Below are 24,397 nucleotides of genomic sequence, written 5' to 3'. Positions count from 1 at the left end.
GGAAGATAGAAAGACAAAAGCAGTCCTGTCCTCAAGGAATTTGTAGTCTAATGCACTAAATGTAAACAATTATATCCATACAAAATATACTGGACAAATTAAAGATAATCTCAGCGATGAGGCACAGGACCTTACTGAAAGACTTCTGATAGAAGGTACAATTTTATCTTATTCTTGAAGGAAATCAGAGAAGCTAGGAGGCAGAGATGAACAGGAAGATAATCCTGGCATGGAGTTTCTTGTATGAGAAACAATGAGACCAGGATTACTGGATGTTAGAGTAGGGGGAAGGGAGAAAAAAATTAAGAAGACTGGAGTGAAATAGGAAGGGTCTGTGTTAAAAGTCAGGTGGTTTGAAAAAGAATTTAGATGGTGGACCAGCCCTGAAGTCAGGAGGATTTGAGTTCAAATATGAGCTCAGACACTTAACATTGCCTGGCTGTGTGACCTTGGGCAAGTCACTTAACCCCAATTGCCTGGGGGGGGGGGGGGACAGAAAACAAACCAGTTTGTGTTGGAGATAACATTCATTATTGGTAGTAGTAGATATGCAATAGTGATATAGAATTTGAATTCTCAATTAACACTGTTCTATTGTTACCCAGTTCCTTCACTTGATATTCTTTTTTCCCCCTTTCTTTCTTTCTTTTTTTTAAATAGGAAAAGCAGGATGCTGTCCCAAAGCAGGCTAATCTTTTTCTCTGTTAATCATACCTGTAGAAACTTGGCCATTCAAACTAATAAGGTCATATTCTTGAAACCACCAATCACTTGGGGGCAATATATAAATATTAAGAACTAGTATTGTCTTTTTGGCAGATATGGAAATAAATTGATGGAGAGATAGCTAGTCTTGAAAATAGAAATAAGTTGTGGGTATAGTAGACATAGTGATGGACTATCACTATGTCATCTATATCCATATCTAAATCCTTATCTGAATCTATATCTATACATATATATATATATATATAATCTATACCTATACATATATATGGATTTAGATCTAGATTTATATCAACTTCTATGCCTATATCTGTATTTATTACATTGGGTGCAGTGAGAATTGAATCAGAGTATAGAGTGCGACAGTATGTGTACAGACAAACAAAAAGTAGCCAAGAATCTAATGATTTTGAAGATAATGAGTTGGTTTCATTAAAGGTCTCTAGGCCCAAATTGGGCTGCCAAATGGACTTCTGTAGTTAAGCACTGAGAAGTTGGGATTTGCCCAGGGACACTTGATGTTACAGGCTGGACTAAAATCACATCAATGGAGTCTAGGTCTTCATTATGTAGTGGATAGAGCAGAGTACCATATCTCCTATGAAATGGATTAAATTCATGAAGTTGACAGATTTTTGTTGTATTCCTAACATCTTTAGACAAAACACTAGAATACTGATGTATTGAATGATACTGAAATATGGAAAGAAAAAAAAAAAAAAAACAAAGAACTCCTGCTTCTGCTATTAGCTTGATTTAATACTTGGAATAAATCATTTAACTTCTTTGGAGTTTATTTTCTTTGTGGGTAAAATGATGGGCTTGGAGAAGGTCAACAGATTTTTCAGAGATGGAACAGATCTTAGAGCTTCTTTCTTATTTTACATTTGAGGTGACTAAGTTTCAGAGAAGTTAAGCAATTTGCCCACTGTCACATCTAGGAAGTGGCAAGTTGCAGCCTAGAAGTTGAATTTAATTTTTTGCTAATTTTCTGTGCTGCTCTCTTTCCACCAAGACCCTTTTTAATATCCTGCTGTTTGGACATTTCTAAATTGTTATCAAACATTTTCCCAATTTAGAAAAAAGTCAATGAAATGTAAAAAGATCTGAGGAAAAGAAAATGTTTGCTTAGTTAATATTGTTCTGCCTTGAGTATGTGGCTCCTTGATGTCTTAGCTCCTTGTAACTTGTAAAGGGAATAATCAAATGTTAAAAGGAACTGGCAAAGCGGCTAGGTGTCCCCAGAGAAACCATGACTTCAAGTCTTAAGGGTTTCTGCACAGGATCTTTAGAAAGGTTACAGAGTTTTAATTTCTATTTCCTCTTCTTCTGAAAACACAATTCTAGCTCATGACCTCAACTGAGCCAGGATTCACATCACTCCCTATGAAGAAGTATCCTATTTCACAAACAGTCATAGGCCTTCATACAATTCTAGACTTTTACTGTGATCAGATCAGATAAGCTAGGCTGTTGGTATTGCTTCAGAACTCTTTTCTTAATCACAGCTAACTTGGAACCATTTTATTTCAATGAATATATTTTCTTTTATCTTCCAAAATTAAAATGTCAGCTTGAGTGATAGGCAAAACTCCAAGGTTCAAAATACTGATTTGCATATGCTCCCAAAAGTAGAGTTAGTTTTAGTTGCCTTTTAAAAAAAATCTCTATCATCTAAATTATCAAAATTATAAAACTTCATCCAACTCTGGGGTATGTCTATACTTGTAGTTTGCACTTTGTTCTCAAAGACAACAGTGACACGGGAAGTGATGCCATGACATCCAAGTGAATTGGATTTAAGTGAAGGAGGGCTGTGCAAAATCACCTGCTTCACTCCATTTTGGTCCAATGCTCAGATATTAGATCAGAACAACTGGAGATGACCTGGGATGAAATGGGAGATCTTGACTTTTTTAAGCTAAGGTCTTTAATAGATCTCAGTTTGACTGAGGCAACATCATTTGATGATTAAGGCTAGGTAAGAAAGAAGTGGGGCAAAAAAAAAAAATGGCCTTTTTTACTTAGTAAAAAAAAAAAAAAATCAATCTGGAAGGGGAAGTACCTCAGAGTTCTGGCCAAAATAGAAAAAAAATTATTAGTTACATTCATTCTGAGGCAATCAGGGCCCAAGGATCAAGTCGGGCTTGATCTGAAAAGTTTTGTTGGCTAATCAATGAGAGCCAGAGTGATTTGGATTTAAGGTATGGTCCTTAAGAAAGAAGTTTATCCTGTGATCCCCACGACATCTTTTGAGGTTTCAGGGATCAAAATTTACTTTGGGCAGAGTATCCACAGGAAGAGAAAGAAAAGAAGAAAAGGAGAGAGATGGAAATAGAGGGAGGAAAAGAAAGGAGAGATAGAGAGACAAAGACAGAGGGAGACAGAGAGAGAAAAAGAAGGAAGGAAGGAAGGAAGGAAGGAAGGAAGGAAGGAAGGAAGGAAGGAAGGAAGGAAGGAAGGAAGGAAGGAAGGAAGGAAGGAAGGAAGGAAGGAAAGAAGGAAGGAGGAAAGAAGGAAGGGAGGAAGGAAGGAAGAAGAAGGAAGGAAGAAGGAAGGAAGAAAAGAAGGAAGGAAACAAGGAAGGAAGGAAGGAGGAAGGAAGGAAGGAAGAAAAGAAGGAAGAAAAGAAGGAAGAAAAGAAGGAAGGAAGGAAGGAAGGAAGGAAGAAAAGAAGGAAGGAAGGAAGGAAGGAAGGAAGAAAAGAAGGAAGGAAGAAGGAAGGAAGAAAAGAAGGAAGAAAAGAAGGAAGGAAGGAAGGAAGGAAGGAAGGAAGGAAGGAAGGAAGAAAAGAAGGAAGAAAAGAAGGAAGGAAGGAAGGAGGAAGGAAGGAAGAAGGAAGGAAGGAAGGAAGGAAGGAAGGAAGGAAGGAAGGAAGGAAGGAAGAAAAGAAGGAAGAAAAGAAGGAAGGAAGGAAGGAAGGAAGGAAGGAAGGAAGGAAGGAAGGAAGGAAAGAAGGAAGGAAGGAAGGAAGGAAGGAAGGAAGGAAGGAAGGAAGGAAGGAAGAAAAGAAGGAAGGAAGGAAGGAAGAAAAGAAGGAAGGAAGGAAGAAAGGAAAGAAGGAAGGAAGGAAGGAAGGAAGGAAGGAAGGAAGGAAGGAAGGAAGGAAGAAAAAGGAAGGAAGGAAAGAAGAAAGGAGGGAAGGAAGGAAAAGAGGGAAGGAGGGAAGGAAGGAAAGGAGGGAAGGAGGAAAGAAGGAAGGAGGGAAGGAGGGAAGGAGGGGAGGAGGGAAGGAGAGAAGGAATACGATAAGTCATGGTAGAAAAGACACACTATCAGATTGCTGTTTCTATGTTTCTAGACCTTATATATTCTCTCTCTGTCTTTTACTGAGGCAACTGGGGTTAAGTGACTTGCCTTGGGTCACACAGCCAGGAAGTGTTAAGTGTCTGAGGCCAAATTTGAACTCACGGCTGGTGCTCTATCTTATATATTCTGAATATATACGTGTGTGTGTGTGTGTGTGTGTGTGTGTGTGTGTGTGTGTGTGTAACATATATACATTATTCTGCTGACAGAATGAAAGATCCTTGAGGGCAGTAACTGTTTCATTCTTGTCTCTGTAACTCCAGTCTATAGCACAGAGTAGGTGCTTAATAAATATTTATTGAATGATTCTAAGAGAATCCAATGTTGATTTAAATATTTCTTTCCAGGAAGGGAAGAGTAATTCTCTCCATTGTAAATAAAAAGACTACAAAGTAAAAGCTTGATGTGACAAAATATAGGCAAAAAATTCAATATATGTGTTAATACATTTAAAATAATGCCCATAATAAGAATTTTTGCTATAGGTAGGCTTTAATTAGGCTTCAATTGGAGTCAGGGAGATCTTAGTTCAAAATCAACCTCAGTAGCTATGTGATTCTGAGCAAGTCACTTAACTTGTTTGCCTCAAGTTTCCTCACATATAAAATGGAAATAATAATAACACCAACACCCAAGGCTTGTTGTGAGGATCAAATGAGATAATAATTGTAAAATGCTTAGCACAGTGCCTAGCATATAGTAAACACTATATAAAAGTTTGCTGTTATTGTTATTATCATTATTATTCTAATTTGCCCTATAATTATGTAAAATATGATCATTGGTTTCATTAACGTGATGCTTCAGGGGTTTCGTTACTCATATTAATGGACTTATGTGTAATTAATGCTTTTAGTTATATTTAGAGTAACCTAGAGAGACCTTTAACAAAAATAATGTCCTTTCCTCTAAAGATGCAGATGCTGAGATCGCAGGAGCTCCTGCTTCCCCTCTAGATGTGGTCTGCTTGGATGCCAACAAAGATTATGTCATCATCTCTTGGAAACAGCCTGCTGTGGATGGAGGGAGCCCAATTCTGGGCTATTTCATTGACAAGTAAGTCAGTGTTCTGTATGAAGTCATCTTGAAGTCCTCAAGGAGTCAGGAAGACTCATGTTTTAATTGGCTATACCATCTGCAATGTGAAGCATTTTTATTTGATTACCTTTTGGTCATGTAAACAGCCAGTGTCAAGCTTTCTAAAGATAGACTTTAACTCTGATTCTCATTTCAAGTTTCTTCAATACTTGAATATAAAGGTTTTTAACCTGGAGTTAATAATGATGATTGCTAGTGTTTATATAATGATTTAAAGTTTGTAAAGCATTTTTATATATGTTAACTTATTTGAATTCAGTGAAGTTGGTGCTATTATTACTCCCATTTTATAGATGAGGAAACTTAGGCACAAAGAGGTTAAATGACTTGCAATAGTGATAATAACTGATATGATGATAATAATAGTATTACTATATTACTTTAAGTGCATTTTAGGTTTGTAAACAGTTTATGGATCTCATTTTATCTTATTCTCACAATAGCTCGGTGAGGTAGGTGTTATTAGTGTCTTCATTTTAATGATTAGGAAACTGGAGCAGAGAGAGGTCAAATGATTTGCATAGGGTGACATAACTAATAAGCATCTAAGGCTGGATCTGTCCTTACATATTCCTGTCTCCAAGTCTAGGATTCCATCCACTATGCCACGTTGTTGGGGACCATCTAAGGCGAGATTTGAAATAAAGTCTTCCTGACTCTAAGTCTTGCATCCTAGACACTCTATCACCTAGCAGCCATGGTCTACAGATAGATTTCAAGGGGATTCATGAATTTAGATGGGAAATATATATACACATATCTCATATATACACACATATACTCAGACACATAGATCTTTACTTGCATAAACCTTTGGCTGAAATTTAGTATTTCTTTAAATTATGAATTAATAACAAAATTATTCTGACATGGGATCTATAGATTTAATCAGACTGTTAAAGGAGCTCATGACACAAAAAGAGGTCAAGAACCCTACTTTAATAGATCAGTGTTCTTATCTATGTAGATACTCTCTTCAAAGAGTGCAAATCACAAACCATCCATAGCTCCTCATCCTATGGAACTTTTATTCATGTCCCCCCATAGATCCTCAAGAAACAATGCATTCAACATGTTAAAGGCCTTCCTTAGGTCTTTAAAAAAAACATTCTGTAAGTATCAGTGTAGCACCAAACTCTCCATCGTTCATAATTGCTACATGACTAGCTTGCCTCCTTTTTCTGATCAGATGTTTATTGGATATCATAGTTTATGTAACGCCATTATTGATAATAAAATGCTCATTTGAATTCACTATGTATTTCTCAAGTGTCCTTCAAGGGACTCTATTTTGATTGTTTGGATATTGTAGTCTATTACATTTCCAGAATAATACTGATGTTATAAGGATGGGTTTTTGTTTCAGAGAGCAGCTTGAAGTCATTGAAAGAGCTGTGTACTTTCCCAAATTTTCCTCCTATTTAGTTTTAGATCCAGCTGATTATCCATCTGCAGTGCATGTCCAAAATATGTAAAGAAAGAGACTAACTCAGTTGACTGCTCATCCAATCATAAATCATCATCTGGATATGTAATTTGGCAAACATTCTATAAATCTGTGCATTTAATTGAAGCCACTTTGAAGATTAAATATCTGGATTGGGTGTCAGAAGAAATGAATTATTTGCCAGGTGGCTTTGGGAAGACACTAACTTCTCTGTATCTCAGTTTAATAAGCATGTAAATCTATATTTATATCATGTGTGTAGTTTAAATATAATTACTATAGTTGCTAAGAAAATGCTATATATACATAACATAATATATGATATTCATTTGATCCTAAGGGGGAAATATATTAGTATTAAACTGCTACTATCTAAAATGCTTAGATATCTTTAAGTTTATTAATAGACCTTATATCTTACAATAGTCGTGTTTATACATGGCAAATGAAATGATGGCAAGTGAGAAATGATCTAATTAATTTGATTCATATAGCTAGCAGAACTACATTCTTAGAACTAACAAGATTGTTTTTCTCCTTTTTTGCAATTTCTAAAGCTATGATTATTCAGTCATTTTTTTCACCAGGAATATATAGAATATGTCATTGTTTATGCCAAGGAAATAAAATACTATCTTTATCTTAATGTGCAAAAAATGCTGCTATCACTGAAACCTCTGTATCTACATACAATTCAAGGCAATAGAAGCAACATGTATTGTTAACAGTGAATCTAGTTAAGAATCCCTCATATACAGCAACCTTTGGCCTGACTTCATTGTTAATTGCCAACTTTTATCTTAGTGAATTGGAGACATTGAGCACATATTGTCCTTCTGCTACCTTAGTCATAGCATCTTCTTGTCCTTCACAACTATCTCTATTCAAGAATTTCCTTCTACTCATCATTTCCCTATCTCTGGGCCTCCCCTTACTTCTAGAGCCTGGTTGTATGACAGTGTCCTCTTTGGAATAAGAATGGATTCTTTCTCCTTTTTTCTTAGGGAGGAGCAGGAATTTGTTTTAGGGATTGTAGTAAGACTTTAGCTGTCACAGAATAGGAATGGCCAGTCTCGCTGTGTCTATTGAGAGACTGAGAGCCTGTGCACACACCCTGACATGATGTGCCCAAGAACATTTTCTTTTTGACCCTATCCCCTTTTATTTCCCTTGTTTGGCAATTCTATTAGGTGTTTTGTTATGATGATGATGATGATGATGATGATAGATAGATAGATAGATAGATAGATAGATAGATAGATAGATGAGAAAGGGAGAAAGACAGAGAGAGAGAGAGAGACAGATAGATAGACAGACAGAGAGAGAGAGAATGGTAGAGGAAAAGGGAGGGAGAGATAACAGATCTTGCCTCCAAAGGTACATGATGTCCTGGTTCCTTAAGCTGATGAGGAAATTGTTTGACTATTCTGCCTTTTGAAGCATAAAGAGGCAGAAGAAGCGTGATGGTCAGAAACTATACCTCAGCTCTTGCTGCCCTCTAGAAGATGTCTTTCTGATCTTCTGTACTAATCTTCCCTATCTTCTATACTAATTCTGGAGTCCCAGAGCAGTATACTTTAAAATCAATCCTTTAATCTTTTACTAGAAAAGTTGCTTTTAATGGCCGAGAGAGAGAGAGAGAGAGAAAGAGAGAGAGAGAGAGAGAGACACAGAGAGAAAGAGAGACAAACAGAGAGACAGAGACAGAGAGACACAGAGAGACAGAGACAGACAGAGAGACAGAAAGAGAGACAGAGACAGAGACAGAGAACAGAGAGACAGATAGAGAGACAGAGACAGAGATGGAGAGACAGAAAGAGAAAGAGACAGAGACGGAGAGACAGAGAGAGACAGAGAGAGAGAGGGACATTTATCCAAACTACAAACTATATGAAAGCAGAGCAAAGATGATCTCAGCCCTCCCAACCATTTGCCCATGCTTCTTTAAACTCAGATGAGTTATTAATCACCACTTTACTTTCTGTACTTATTGTATTATCTCCATTCCCCATGGTGACTGAGATTTTAGTTATAGATGGCAGGGAAACTGTGTTGCACAGTAAATATTAATCAAAATATCTAATTGTTTAGGAACAATACTGAATGAAGTTTAATCTTTTGCTCTTTAAAGGACTTTAGAAAATTCCGACTGTGTAAGAGATTAAAATGAGATTACTGAGTTTCCAGAGAAAGACAGAACAAGAGGTAGTATGCACAGGATTTATGTTCCCTTTTTGAACTTGTGGGAACATTGAGAAAAATGTTTCTTCTCTGAATAAATACCACCCTAAGTCTCTATAGAAGTATAATGGTATAATGAAGAGAGCATCTTACTTGGGGTCTAGAAGATCTGGATTTAAATCCTGACTCAACTAATTAGTAGCTCTGTGACTCTGAGCAGATTTTTTTTATCTTCAGTTTCCCAATAAAAAAATGAAGAGAATAAATAGTAGCCCCTACCTCATCTCTAATGAGATTATATATGTTGAACATTTTATAAACTTTAATACAAATGTGAGCTATTATTATTATTATTGTTATGGTCAAATAAAACATGTGGTTCTATAGCTGTTAGATTTGCGTCATTCCTTATTGGCTGTGTCATCCTGAGCCAGTTTCTGCTAGTCTCAGTTTCCTCATCTATAAAATGAGCTGAAGAAGAAAATGCCACACCAATCCAGTATCTCTGCCAAGAAAATTCCAAGTGGGGTCACAAAGAGTCAGACATGGCTGAAACAATTAAAAAATGAAAACAAAAGCTGTGAGTTGGAAAAGGTATGGGTTGGAAATGTTTTGTCTGACTATTGTTCCCAGAGAAGTAAATAACACTATCCCTACATATTTAAATCTAATATTGAATATACTAAAAGATTGTTATTTGGTCGAAATTGCAAAACAAGTTTATTTTATATTTGATTCTCTGGCCTTCTCTTTCCTTAAGCTTTTTGACATTTCCTTCTCTTCTATTTCCAGGTATCCAAGGTCTTCATATTCCTTCTTTTCTCCAGAGAAATACTATTTGATAATTTCATTTTGAGTGAAGTGTTAAGGTCTCAATATATTTATCTATCTCTAAAGGAGGATAAGGATTAACACAAAGAAAAATAATAATAGTACAATTTAAAGTTTCATAGTAGTGGAGAGTTATTTGGAAATATGGCCATGGGATTTAATACTGGAAGAGATAAAAAATCTGTTAGTTTGACTCTCTCATCTTATATATAAGTGAAAGGAAGCCCAGAGAGGTCAAAGCATTTATAAACACCTGCTATGAGCCAGATATTGTGCAAAGCACCTTGGATACAAAGAAAGGCAAAAAAATAGTCTTTGCCCTTAAGAAGTTCACAATCTAGTGGGGGAGATAACATGCAAACAACTATATACAAACAAGCTATATATAGGATAAAGTGGAGATAAGCAGCAGTGGGAAGTCATTGGCATTTAGAGGGATCAGTAAAAGCTGCCTATAGAAGATAGAAATTTTAGCTGGGACTTTAAAGAAGCCAGAGCAACCAGGAAGGTGAAAATGATGAGGAGAAGAATTCTAAGACAGTCAGTGAAAATGCTCTGAGTTCAGAAACAGCAAAGAGACCAGTGTCATTGGATCTAAGTATACTTGGAGAGAGGAGGGGGTAGAATGTGGAAGAAGACTAGAAAATGAAAGGGGGCTCAGGTTATAAAACACTTTAATGTCTTTTCCACTAATCCACACTTTCTTTGCCCTCCTTAGCTGCTGGGTAAGCCAATGCCAGAGCCCACCTGCAACTATATAGCATCACATTCCCCTCCTTTGCTCCTCAGGCCTCTCCTACACAGGAACCTCAACCTTGCTCTGACTGCCTCAGCCACCCAAATCATAACATGTGGGTGGAACAGAACAACATGTCTGCTGTGATGGAGTCCAGAGACTGGAATGCATACTGAATAGACTCAAATTTCCTTCTTGTTAAAGAAGTGACAATCATCCGGATTGTTTGAGCAGATGATGATGGTGTGTGTAGCTACTGACCAGATCACTGGAGTGGAGCCCCAGACTGCAGGCAGCTGTGGACAGCCTCAGAACTGTCCTACTTTCTGTTTGTTGATTCTGCCCTCCTAATCCTTGCTCTCTTTCCTTCAGATGCGAGGTAGGCACAGACATCTGGTCCCAATGCAATGACACACCTGTCAAATTTGCTCGCTTCCCTGTCACCGGATTAATCGAAGGTCGTTCTTACATATTTCGTGTCCGAGCTGTGAACAAAACTGGAATAAGCATCCCATCCCGGGTTTCTGAGCCTGTGGCAGCCCTGGACCCTGTAGATAGAGCCAGGCTTAAAAGTAAGCATCTTTAAACATCTTTCTTAATCCAGGGATTTGACAAATGGCCTTGTAGGCTACAAGACTGTATTTGTGTTCATTCCTCCACACATCCACTAGGGGGAGATAGGAGAAAGAGATCTTTTTCAGCCAAATTCACCTCCAAGTAATTTTTGCAGTTCATAGACTTCCCCATTCTTAAGAGATTGGTTTTGTTTGCATTTCAGTTTTATTTTGCTAACTTTGCGGCAAAGATATGGAATCCAAGAACCTGAAAACTATTTCTGATGATCATATTAGCACAGTCCAAAAATAAATGTTGGGTTTATTTGTTTATTTTTTTAACAGAGGAATTCTTTATCTTGAAGTAGCCTCTTTAAGGCAAAGGCCCCATCTACAGCACATCCCAATTTACAAGCAAAATAGTTTTGAATATTACTAGAGTAAGGCCCTTTGACATTAGCAATCAAAAACATTTCCATTGCTTGTATTAAACCTTAATATTAAAATAAAGCTTTAGTACACAAATCCCTCCCCCAGGTTTATTTTGAAAGGAGCACACCTAGCCTCCCAAAGGATAGAGAGACTCCAAACCATTATATAATAATAACAATAATAATGAAGATAGATGTAAAACTGATAGACACGTAAATAGCTGATAAAGAAGAGAGAGACAGAGAGAACGAGGGAGAAAACATTTAGATAGCATTTTAAGGTTTGCAAAGTACTTTATGGATACATTGTCATTTTGTCCTCACATTAGGAAATAAGTGCTAGGAAGATAAAATTTTGTCAGACATTTTACAAATGAGGAGACTAAGATAGATAGAAGTAATGATTTGCCCAGGGTTACACAACTAATAAATATCTGAAGCCAGACTCTATCCATTGTGTCACCTACCTCCATATATTTATATCTATATATTTAGATATAGTTATATAAAGCACAAGGACAACATTATTGGAAATCATCCATTTGTTCGTCATTTGAGCACAGATCTAACTGTCCCTCTCAGACTAAGCTCTTAGAAGGCAAGTGATATATCTTACAGATCTTCCAATTTTCCTTTCCTTTACAGGAGGCTTTCACATAGAAGAGAACCAGGTGAATTTTTTTTGGAGACTGAATTAGTCACAATTTAGGGATGGATGTTGGAGAAGGAAAATCAGTCCAACAGTTCTTTAACTGAATTGACCAAATGAGTCACCTACCATTAAAAATAGCTGAGCTGATTGTGCAATAATTGTCAGTTTTCATTATGGAGCACTTTCTAACTTTTATGGTTTGCTTCTTTTAGGTCAGCCTTCTGCACCCTGGACTGGACAGATCATTGTCACTGAAGAGGAACCTGCAGGTAAAAGTCATGATTTCCAAAGGTTTATAGCAACATATTTTGGAGTGAGCTTTGTTTGGTTTGTTGTTTTTTACTTGTTTGTTTGTTTTTGGCAGGGGAGAGGCAAGTGGAGTTAAGTTGCTTAGTTAACTAAGTGTCTAAGATCACATAGCTAGTTAGTATCTGAAGCTAGATTTGAACTAAGGTCTTCCTGATTCCAAGGCCAGCATTTTATTCAAAATTAAGATATTTTTATAGGCTTAGGATCATAGATTTAGAGCTAGAAGGTACCGAAAGGCCACACGAGTCTACTTTCCTTTGTTTAACAGATTAAAAAATTGAAGCTCAAGAAGTTTAAGAAAATTAATGACCCAAAGTCATAAAGGTAGTAAGCATCAGTAGTTCGATTTGAATGTGGATCCAGAGTCAACAATCTTATTACAATGCCATACTATTTCCCAAATTTAACATATCTGCAATGGAACTCATATTTTCCTCTGAATCCATCCTCCCTCTCCACATTCCTTCAAGTCTCAAGCCAATGTTCCCCCTTCTATAAAAGTCTTTCGCAGTCCTATTTAATCTTAATGTCTTCCCTCTGAGACTACACCCTCATGTGTCATATCATATGGTACCATATCATATCAATCTATCTTATTTGCATATACTTGTTTGCATGTTGTCTCTCCGATTGGACCATGAGTTCCTTGAGATGGTAGACACTTAAATGCTATTTGATTAATTGATCCAAACTACTCTTTTTGCTAACAATTATCTTTTCAGTCACACAGATTCACATCCATGTCATTACCCTTGACTCTTTCTTTTCCCTGAAACTTTACAGTTAATCAGTTGCTAAATCTTAGTGATGCTACATCCATAACATTTCTATCCTATAACCCACTTCTCTCCATAAACATTGCTTTTATTCTAATTCAGGTTCTCATTATCTTAGCTAGAGCAATAACCTAGTTTCCCTTCCTTTCTGTTACATCTTCCAAACAGTTAATGAATTGATATAAAAACCAGATCTGCCTATATTACACCCCTCTGAAAAACATTTAATACCTCCCTAGTGCCTCAGATAAAATAACATTCTTTGCTACAGCATCTAAAGCCTTTTGCCATCTGGCTCCTGCCTACTTTTCCAGTTTTGATTCATGCTTACTCCACTTCTCTATTCTCTATTCTAGTAAAACTGACCTGTTAACTGTTCCCTCTACTTAACATTCCTCTTCTAATTGCGATGCTTTTGTTGAATATTCTCCTATCTTATCTGTGCCTTACTGAAACCCTAACTTCCTTCAAAGTGCAGCTTAGCATCTTTCTGCCATAAGAAGCTTTCCCCATTTATTATCACAATAATTATCACTGTCTCCCTCTAGATGTTACTTTGTGTATACTTTGTCTTTACTTGTATACAAGTTGTTTTGCCTCAGAAACCTATAAATTCCTCAAATAAAGAGATATTTTTTTTGTTTTATATTTTGTTTACTATTAAGAATCATAGGACTATAGGACAAAGTTATCTCTAATCTTGTATAGATGAAGGAATCTTAAATTATCTCTCAATCATAATATAATTAGTGCTTTAAGGTTTGAAAAGTGCTTTACAAATATTATCTCATTTTATCCTTATAACAATCCTTGGAGTTAGGTCCTATTATTATTCCCATTTTATAGATGAGGAAATCGAGGCAGATAGGTATTAAGTGACTTACCTAAATCACACAGCTAGAAAGTGTGTGAATGTACATTTGAACTCATCTTCCTAATTCCAGGTCCAGAGATCTATCATTGTACTACTTGGCTATCTTTCTAACTATAAAGATGTTTACCTATCAGGAGCCTTGTTTAAATATGTCTTTAAAGCTACATTGTAGTCCACTAATTGAAAAAATATTTTACAGTCAACAACCAGTACAATGAGAACATATATTTGCCCTATCATTCAGTCAGTTGCAGTTGTAGAACCATAAAAATGTAATCCCCTCTGGAATATCAGATATGAATGTCTGCCTGATCCTTTCTCATGTTTTTATGTACCATTAACATATATGTATATCATCTTCACAATGGTTTTGTAAATATGAGAAAATAAGCATATGAGTCAGAATTGTTTAATTTCTGTAAATTCACTTTCCTTATAAAGTTTTTCACTGTTTGATGGGATGATACAGATCATAATCTTTCCCTATTCTTCTCTGTAAAGCTTTTCAAATAAGTTTGCATTCTAACCCAATGTTGTTAGTGATTTTGGTCTCTGTTCTAACAAGTTGGTGGTTTAAACTGTATACAGATGTCTGATTCATAAATGACTTTCATTTATCAGTCATATCCTGTCTGCTACAATAGTCAGTTTCATATTTTGTGATATTTTCTAGCAATTTCTGATTCTATTTTGGAAGAAAGGATTCATAATATATAGGTGTGATATAAACCTTTGGCCTCATTTATTTCCTCCTCATATCTGAGCTATAGTTTCCATTGATAGTCAACTTTATAGTCAAACTATCAGTGCCAAAATACAGGAAATACAAAAAGCAAAAATATCACCCTTCATGATGATCAAAGTTGCTACAAGAAGATTTAGAGTCCAGAAATCTCATTAGCCAGCAATTACTTTATCTTCTTGCACAGCATAGAAAGAATGACAGTCAAATACATCACTTATTTTATTTTATTTTATTTTTTATTTAATAATTACTTTATATTGACAGAATCCATGCCAGGGTAATTTTTTTTTTACAACATTATCCCTTGCACTCGTTTCTGTTCCGATTTTTTTCCCCTCCCTCCCTCCACCCCCTCCCCTAGATGGCAAGCAGTCCTTTATATGTTGGATATGTTGCAGTATATCCTAGATACAATATATGTTTGCAGAACCGAACAGTTCTCGTGTTGCATAGGGAGAATTGGATTCAGAAGGTATAAATAACTCGGGAAGAAAAACAAAAATGCAGATAGTTCACATTCGTTTCCCAGTGTTCTTTCTTTGGGTGTAGCTGCTTTTGTCCGTCATTTATCAATTGAAACTCAGTTAGGTCTCTTTGTCAAAGAAATCCACTTCCATCAAAATATGTCCTCATACAATATCATTGTCGAAGTGTATAATGATCTCCTGGTTCTGCTCATTTCACTTAGCATCAGTTCATGTAAGTCTCTCCAGTCCTCTCTGTATTCATCCTGCTGGTCATTTCTTACAGAACAATAATATTCCATAACATTCATATACCACAATTTACCCAGCCATTCTCCAATTGATGGGCATCCATTCATTTTCCAGTTTCTAGCCACTACAAATCGGGTTGCTACAAACATTTTGGCACATACAGGTCCCTTTCCCTTCTTTAGTATTTCTTTGGGATATAAGCCCAATAGAAACACTGCTGGATCAAAGGGTATGCACAATTTGATAATTTTTTGGGCATAATTCCAGATTGCTCTCCAGAATGGTTGGATTCGTTCACAACTCCACCAACAATGTGTCAGTGTCCCCGTTTTCCCGCATCCCCTCCAACATTCATCATTATTTTTTCCTGTCATCTTAGCCAATCTGACAGGTGTGTAGTGGTATCTCAGAGTTGTCTTAATTTGCATTTCTCTGATCAATAATGATTTGGAACACTTTCATATGAGTGGTAATAGTTTCAATTTCATCCTCTGAAAATTGTCTGTTCATATCCTTTGACCATTTATCAATTGGAGAATGGCTTGATTTCTTATAAATTTGAGTCAGTTCTCTATATATTTTGGAAATGAGGCCTTTATCAGAACCTTTAACTGTGAAGATGTTTTCCCAGTTTGTTGCTTCCCTTCCAATCTTGTTTGCATTAGTTTTGTTTGTACAAAGGCTTTTGAATTTGAATACATCACTTATTTTAGAAAACAAACTTATTCATAAGCACTACACAAGATCCTGTAAAGATATGAGAAGTATTTTCTTTATTTTAGATATGTCATTGTTGAGGTAATCATGGTTAAGTGACTTACCCAGGATCATAAAGCTAGTAAGTGTCTGACACTGTATTTGAACTCAGGTCCTCTTTAATTGCAACCCTAATGCTCTATCCACGTGCCACCTTGCAGCCCCAGTATTATCTTTTGAAACAGCAAAAGGAAGGGGGAAAAGTTTTAGAAAGCTTACTGTGAGACTCAAATGAACTTCATCATTCCAAGAACTTTTATAGATGAAACTAGCAGAATGACAAATAGATGGAAAGTGGAGGGAAATTGCCAATATTTCTCTAACATTTTATTTTCATCATCAGTGATGGAGGAACCACCTCATTTTTATTCAAATACCTCAATGTCCAATGTACTACATGAAAAAGGAAAAAAAGTAGCACTTAGGAAGACAAAGTTGGGACCAGAGTTAAGTACACAAAGGAAATCCATTAAGATTCACTTTACAAGATATTTCAGATGCCAAAAGAATATTTAAAAAATCCCTAATGACTAAAAGTAAAAACAGAGACAGAGAAAATATCAATAACTTCCACCATATATACTTATTTCTCATTTTGATAAAATTTTTATAAGGATTCTTTATATACATATCAAGTACGCTCAATAAAAGTAAGAAGGGATATACAGGCTTTTGCATATTATTCTTCTCAGCAGACTACATCTTTGTATTACATGACTGAAGGGAACAGAGAATTCATCCTTCCCTTGTGTTGTTTGTTGACTATTATTTTAGTCAGTTGAATAAGATGCAGTCTCAAATTTTGTCTTCCCAAAAGGAATCTCTTATGTATATGCTAAGGTTATCTGAGAATATTTGATAAACACAACCAGAGAAGTATTTCTATTCAATAGCCTTCTGATTATTAAAGTCAAGTAAGGCATAAAGCAAGGAATGGTATGATTATCAAAGATATATACCAATGTCATCACACATGTCTTATGAATTTTAGAATACCACAATCTCCAAGAAATCAAAGTTGTGAATGATGTAAAGGACAATGGGGAGTTGCATGGCTAATATTGTGAGGCTGCAGTATATTTCCAGTGATGTTTAATATGGTTTTTAAAAATTTAACATTAATTTTAATATCTGAGTTCCAAATTCTCTCTCTCCCAGCCACTACTATACCAATGAGAAGATAAACAATATGATATCAATTATACATGGAAATTAATGCAAAACATATTTTCATATTATCCATGTTGCAAAAAAAGCAAGGAAAAAGTAAATGAAAAAAGTATGTTTCCATCTGCACTCAAAATATATCAGTTCTCTCTCTAGAAGTGGATAGCGTTTTTCATTTTAAGTCCTTTGGCATTGTCTTGGACTCTTATATTGCTGAGCATAGCTAAGTCATTTATAGATGATAATTGTACATATTTCTATTATTGTGTATAGTATTCTCCTTGTTCTTCTCACTTCATTTTACATCATCTCATATAAGTCTTGCCAGATTTTTCTGAAACCATCTCTCTCATTATTTCTTATTTCTTAATAATATTTTAACACAATTGTCTACCACTAAGTTTCCCCAATTGATAAATAAAAATGTTCTATACCCAAGCAGTCACATGGGGATATTGCTGAGGAAATGTATGATCAGAAGAGGAAATGGATCAAGAGAGCAGGAGATAATGGAGGGATAGCCCAAACTCTCCACTCATATTCAAGAAATAGAACAAGACTTAGAGGAAGGCATCCAGAATATTGAGTAGTTTATCTATGTGGAAGAACAAAGACACAAATCACAAAGAATGAAGAGATATATATGAGCTCACTTACTTCATTTAGGAATCCTGAAATATAGTTTCTAACATTTTTATTCTCAGCTTTTTATTTAAGCCACTGAATTTAAAAGGTATATGGTGATTTAACTTGAAAGTTGTATTTCTTTATAGAATTTCTCTACCTCTTCATTCTCTATAGTAAAGTATATAACCTTCAATTACCTTCATAGTGTACTCTTTGCTTGTGGTCATCATGAGCACTGCAAAGACCAGATAATCAAGTATCTGAGAAAAAACATATATTACCCACTCTACCATATTCAGGTTCCCAGTACCTATTTGGGCCCATTAACTCTCCAAAGCCACTACTCATCAGCCCCATTTTCCCGTTAAATCTCTTCAGTCTAGTCAGAATTAAGCACACTATTCCTTAGTAAGGTAAAAGGTCTTTTATTCAAAACCAAATCAAAGGTAAAAAAGGACTTAAAATAATAATTAGGCATTCCATCACCCACTTTCTATAACCCTCCTCTCAGGTTTCTAGTTCTGGGAGACTGTGAACCTACTTATCTCTACTCCTTCCGCTCTCTGATCATCACAGCAGAACATGCTAGGGAACAGAAAGGCTACTGGGTATTTGCCTATTGTAGGAGTGGTGAAATGCTTCCCATATGGAAATGGCAAAGCTGAAATGTCTATAACACACTACTGCTACCATATGTGAAAGTACTAGCCTTTGCAGGAATAAGGAGATGCCAAATGCTAACTCCCATGGGAGTGATATATAGCCCAGGAAAGGTCCCTGATTCCATAGCCATTTTTCATTTCTTGTTTATGTTTTTTCTTCTCTTCTCATCCCACTATTTCTACAAAAAAAATTTGTATCTTGAATTTAATATGAAACTTGCAAGCATGTTACAAGTGAACCCCTTCCAACCACTGTTTACACTGCTTCACTCTTATTCCAGTGACCTGTGAGCAAAGTGCTGTAGCATTACTGGCAGGGAAGATGTGCCATATTGTAGCTGTCTCGGAATGCATGTAAAACCTCTTCTGCCACCTTCTTTATATGGCCAATGAGTAATATCCCACCTGGTTGTGACTTTTTCATCTCTTTGGATTCTTTTTTCTTCAAAATAAGCTTTGCTGATATCTTTTTTTTTATGTTTCGCGAATTTCCCCTTGTACTTTGGAGAGCAATTTGGAGCTATGCTCAAAAAATTATCAAACCGTGCATGCCCTTTCACCCAACAGTGTTTCTACTGGTCTTATATCCCAAAGAGATCTTAGAGAAGGGAAAGGGACCTGTATGTGCCAAAATGTTTGTGGCAGCCCTGTTTGTAGTGGCCAGAAACTGGAAACTGAGTGGATGCCCATCAATTGGAGAATGGTTGAGTAAATTGTGGTATGTGAATATTATGGAATGTTATTGTTCTGTAAGAAATGACAAGCAGGATGATTTCAGAAAGGCCTGGAGAGATTTATATGAACTAATGCTGAGTGAAATGAGCAGGACTAGGAGATCATTATACACAGCAACAACAATATTATCTGACAATCAATTCTGATGGACGTGGCTCTTACTAACAATGAGTTTATTGAGGGCAATGATGAAGAGAGCCATTTACATCCAGAGAGAGAGCTGTGGGAACTAAGTGTGGATCACAACATAGCATTCTCACGTTTTTGTTGTTGTTGTTGTTTGTTTACATTTTGTTTTCTTATTCATTTTCTTTCTTTTTGATATGATCTTTCTTGCACAGCAAAATAATTGTACAAATATGTTTACATATATTTGATTTCATATATATTTTAACATGTATAACATATATTGGATTACCCTCTAGGGAAGGGGATAGGGGAAAAGAGTGGAAAATTTGGAACACAAGATTCTTTATGCAAGAATCAGTGTTGAAAAATTATCTATACATATGTTTTGAAAATAAAAAATTTTAATTAAAAAAAATTTATCTTTGTATTCTTCTTTTTTTATCCCTCGCAAAGAGTCATACCATAAAGCAAATAATTTTTCCCAATGGCATTTAATTTTTCTAAATACATGTAAAGATAGCTTTCAACATTCATTTTTATAAGATTTTGTGTTTTAAATTTCCGCCCCCCTCCTCTACCTTCCCTCTTTCCAAGACAGCAAGCAATCTTATATAGATTAAAGATGTGCAATCCTTTTAAGCATATTTCCATATTTGTCATGTTGTGAAAAAAAAAAAAAAGCCTAGACCAAAAGGGAAAAATTCATGAGAAAGAAAAAGCAAACAAACAAAAATATGTGAAAATACCATTAAGCAAATAACTTTTTAAAGAAAAAAAAGAGGTAGGAAATGAGCAAAAGTTATACATCCATTGAAACAATCATGATTCTTGCAGTGTTCCACATCTTTGTATATTCTCAACCCTACCCTGCCACCTTTGAAAAGGAATACAAGATTTTTTTTTATGTCTTTGGTGGAGGGAGGGAGCTAATTTAATCTAGTTCTTTGAAATTTTGCACCAATTTTTTATCATTTTGTAGCTGTTCTTTCCATTTACATTATATGTATTGTTTTCTGGATCTGCTTATTTTATTCTGCATGAGTTCATGAAGATCTTTCCATGCTTCTGTGTATTAATCATATTTATCATTTCTAACAGCATAGAAATGATCCATTACATTAATTTACCACTATTTATTTAGTCATTCCCCAATTAGTGGGTATCTACTTTGTTTCTAGTTCTTTGCTACTTCAAAAAAAAGTATTACTATATTTTGTGTGTATTGGAGGACTTTCTTTTGCCAGTTACTTACTTGGAGAGTGTTTACCTAACAGGAGAACCTTTGGGTGAAAAGGTTTAGACCCTGTGGTCACCTTAGTTTTATAGTTTCAGAATTCTTTCTAATTCATAGTTCTACCAACAATGTATTAGCATGTCTATCTTTCCACAGTCTCTTTAATCAACTGTTCTCATCTATGTTACCTGTACCAATTTTCTGGGTGTGAGTGAAATCTTAGCATTGTTCTCATTTGCATTTATTTTATTATTAGTGATTTAGAACATTCTTTCATATGGTTGTTTATAGTTCATAATTCTTTTGAGGACTGTTGGCTAATATTCTTTGACCATTTATTTTTTGGTAATGGCTTTTGGTTTTGTATATTTATTTTTGTTTATTTTTAAGAGAGAATTTCAATATTGAAATGATTTAGTTCTTCTAATAGTACATATCTTTGTTAGTCTTTGGATGAGGATCCTAAATATAAAGCATTGGAAAATACATTCATTTTTATAGTCTAAAAAGTGGGTGATTTTTACACTCCCTATTGTTTTTTTAAGCAATAATGCCATTGTTATAGCAGAAATGGAAGAAGGGTTTGTAGAATTGAGGGCAATTTTAAATTTTTCTCTGTTTTGTGGGTTGCCATAGACAAATGATTCATTCACTATTGCTATTAAGATCAAATAATGGAAGAAGCCCCAGGCCAGTATATTAAATTGAGAATCAAGTTATTTTTCCTGTGTGCATTGTTATCCTGATATATCCATTTTAGATTGATTTTAATAAAGTAACTGTCCATCTATAGATCTGTCAAGCAAATGTCAGTAAATACAAATTATTGACTGTATAAATAGCATTTGCTGGTGGTCTACAGAGAGTCATTGTCACTAAGTTAAATTCTCCCCAGAGCCTTCTCTTTCTTATGTTGACAGGTAAACTAATGCATGTCATCAAGGTAGGCAATGTTAAGTTTTTTAGGCTCTTTGCATGATCAATACAGTAACAACTTGACATCTCATTGTATGAATATTTTCTCAAGGTATTTAGAGAGTGAGATTAATTAATGAAAGGGTACCTGATACATAGAAATGAGTGATGCACACCCCTAATCAAGCAAGCAAACAAACATTTATCAAGCATCAACAGTGTGACAAGCATTATAATTTCCATAAGCGAAGGATTAAGGCAATAGGAAAATTTTAGTTCATAAATATTATCCTTTTAAATACTAAAATATCACAATAACTTATCCTAAGAAGGGCTGCCTCATCAGTGGAGTGGATGCCCATCAGCTGGAGAATGGCTAAGTAAATTATGGTATATGAATGTTATGAAATATTATTATTCTATAAGAAATGAGCAGCAGGATGAATACAGAGAGCATTGGCAAGACTTACATGAACTGATGCTAAGTGAAATGAGCAGAACCAGGAGATCATTGTACACAACAACAACAATATTATCCGACAATCACTTCTGAGGGATGTGACTCTTTCTAACAATGAGATTATTGAGGCCAGTGATGAAGAGAGATAAATATATATGGATATAACTATAAAGATACTTTTGAATAAGTTAATTAAGTTCTCAGCCTCAGTTTCTTCAGCTGTAAAGCAGGCATCATCATAGCTCTAATCTCACTGGATTACTGTGAGAAACAAAGGAATAGTATATATAAAAATCACTTTTCATACACAAATCTTAGCTGTTTTTAAATAGATAGCTGGATCTATTCTATGCTCAGAATAATTTTGACTGGCCTATTTGAAAGACTTCCTAGGCATTAGGGCAATCATTCCATCACACTATCCTCCAAATATCCCTTGCTAATTTCCAACTATTTGCTTTTGGTCATCCTGTTTCCATCCCTGGAATTCCCTTTTCCTTCCTCTCCACTTTTTCAAATCCTATTCCTTCTCTGAAATTCAATGGCAGTGAAGAGAATTTGTTTGGTAATAGACTTTAGGAGGCATAAGACAGAAGAAAGGACTCGTAGAAACAGGACAAAAGTGGGAAATAGTTGTAGGAGTTGGGAGTGGGAACAACCCAGGCTTGAGAAAGTACATAGAAACTAGTGGAGTTGGGAGCCAGGTGAGTAGTTCAGCTATGATATGCATTCAATGCGTCGAAAAGAGGAAAGCAGGGGTCAAGGGCACAATAGACTATGTTCTCAAAACAGCAGCGTTCAATGGGTCATCCAGTGAGCACTTTAGAAATATAAAGAGAGTTTCCAGAGAGGACAGTGGGTCAGAGATTAAGAGTGAACCAGAAAACTAGGTTTCCTGTTCTCAAGAATCAGAAAATTCATAGTAACCTAAAGAGCAAGGAAAGCAAGGAGGGCTGGAGAACCCAAATGAACATGAGCCACAAGGAGACTTTGGAACAGAAAAATCTTTAGGACCGAGCCAGAACATTTCTCCACTTATCAGATGCTTCCCAAATACCTTCAACTTTATTCTGCATGTAAGATGCTTAATTTTTGTCTACTTATCCCTAGCATTGAGCACGGTGCATAGTAGCTTAATATGTGCTTATTAATTGATTGATTGAAGCAAGTAGGTGGTACAATGGATAGAGCGCCAGACCTGGGGTCAGAAAGATTTATCTTCTTAAATTCAACTCTGGCTTCAGACACTTACTAGCTGTGTGACCTTGGGCAAGTCACTTGACCCTGTTTGCCTCAGTTTCCTCATCTATAAAATGAGCTGGAGAAGGAAATGGCAAAGCACTCCATATCTTTGCCACCTAAATTCCAAATGGGATCAGGAAAAGTTGAATATGACTAAAACAACTGAATAACAAAACAAAGCAATTGACTGATAATACACTTGTTTCAAGGGCAAGAAATAAAGTCCTGACCAGTCTGCAAAGGAATGGTTCTTGGGAACATAGGATAAGTTCAACCTTCTTTACAAGCAAAAAGAACACTCAATTTGGAGTCAAAAGACCCAGGTTCAAATCCCTGCAATTTACTGCACCTGTGACTTCTGTCAAATTGCTTCACCATTCAGCTTCAGTTCCTTATCTATAAAATGAGGCATTTGTATTCAATGGCCTCTAGGCTTCTATGATACTCTAATCTTTCTCTGAACCCTCCAATCTACACTAATTTTTCTATTCCTACAAATTTATCTGCTGCTTATTTTCTGCCCTATTCATTGAACTAGCATTTATGTAGAACTTTAAGGTTGAAAAAATGCTTTAAAGATATTATCTCATCTTATCCTCACAACACTCCTGGGAGGTAGATGCTATTACTGTCCCCATTTTACAGGTAAAGAAACTGAAGCAGGAACAATTAAGTGACTTGCCCAGGGTCACATAATTAGCACATATTGAGGCCAAATTTAAACTCATATCTTTTTGATTCTAGGTCTTTTGCTCTATCCAATATGTTACTTACTTATCTCATCTGCCCCCTATTATTTTTTTTACCCTTTTCCTTGTAACTTTATTTTTTCTAGGTGCATCCTTTTAATTTTTTATAATAGCTTTGTGGTCCAAATTTTTATCCCTTTCTTCTTCCCTCCCCCCCAGACAGCAAACAATATGTTAAACATGTACAATTCTTATATATGTATTTCCACAATTTTCATACTGCACAAGAAACATCAGATCAATAAGGGAAAAATAGAAAGAAAAAAACAAGCAAGCAAATAACAACAAAAAAGGTTGCAAATACTTTGTTATGATCCACATTCAGTCCCCATATTC

At 35.6% G+C, this 24,397-nt stretch overlaps 1 protein-coding gene across 3 annotated transcripts in view; it reads left to right on the top strand.

Moving 5' to 3' along the window:
• MYOM1 (myomesin 1) overlaps positions 1–24,397 on the top strand; it is a 158,225-nt gene that overhangs the window by 58,264 nt on the left and 75,564 nt on the right. For all 3 annotated transcript variants that reach the window (XM_051970392.1, XM_051970391.1, XM_051970393.1), the window contains exons 11-13: positions 4,950–5,091; positions 10,701–10,900; positions 12,178–12,234. In XM_051970392.1, the coding sequence (XP_051826352.1) occupies positions 4,950–5,091; positions 10,701–10,900; positions 12,178–12,234 (399 nt within the window). The remainder of the gene's footprint in view (positions 1–4,949; positions 5,092–10,700; positions 10,901–12,177; positions 12,235–24,397) is intronic.

The sequence above is a fragment of the Antechinus flavipes genome, chromosome 1 (assembly GCF_016432865.1).
Source record: "Antechinus flavipes isolate AdamAnt ecotype Samford, QLD, Australia chromosome 1, AdamAnt_v2, whole genome shotgun sequence".
Taxonomy (NCBI): Eukaryota; Metazoa; Chordata; class Mammalia; order Dasyuromorphia; family Dasyuridae; genus Antechinus; species Antechinus flavipes.
Note: the sequence above shows the minus strand (reverse complement) of the source record. Positions and strands in the feature narration are given on the sequence as shown.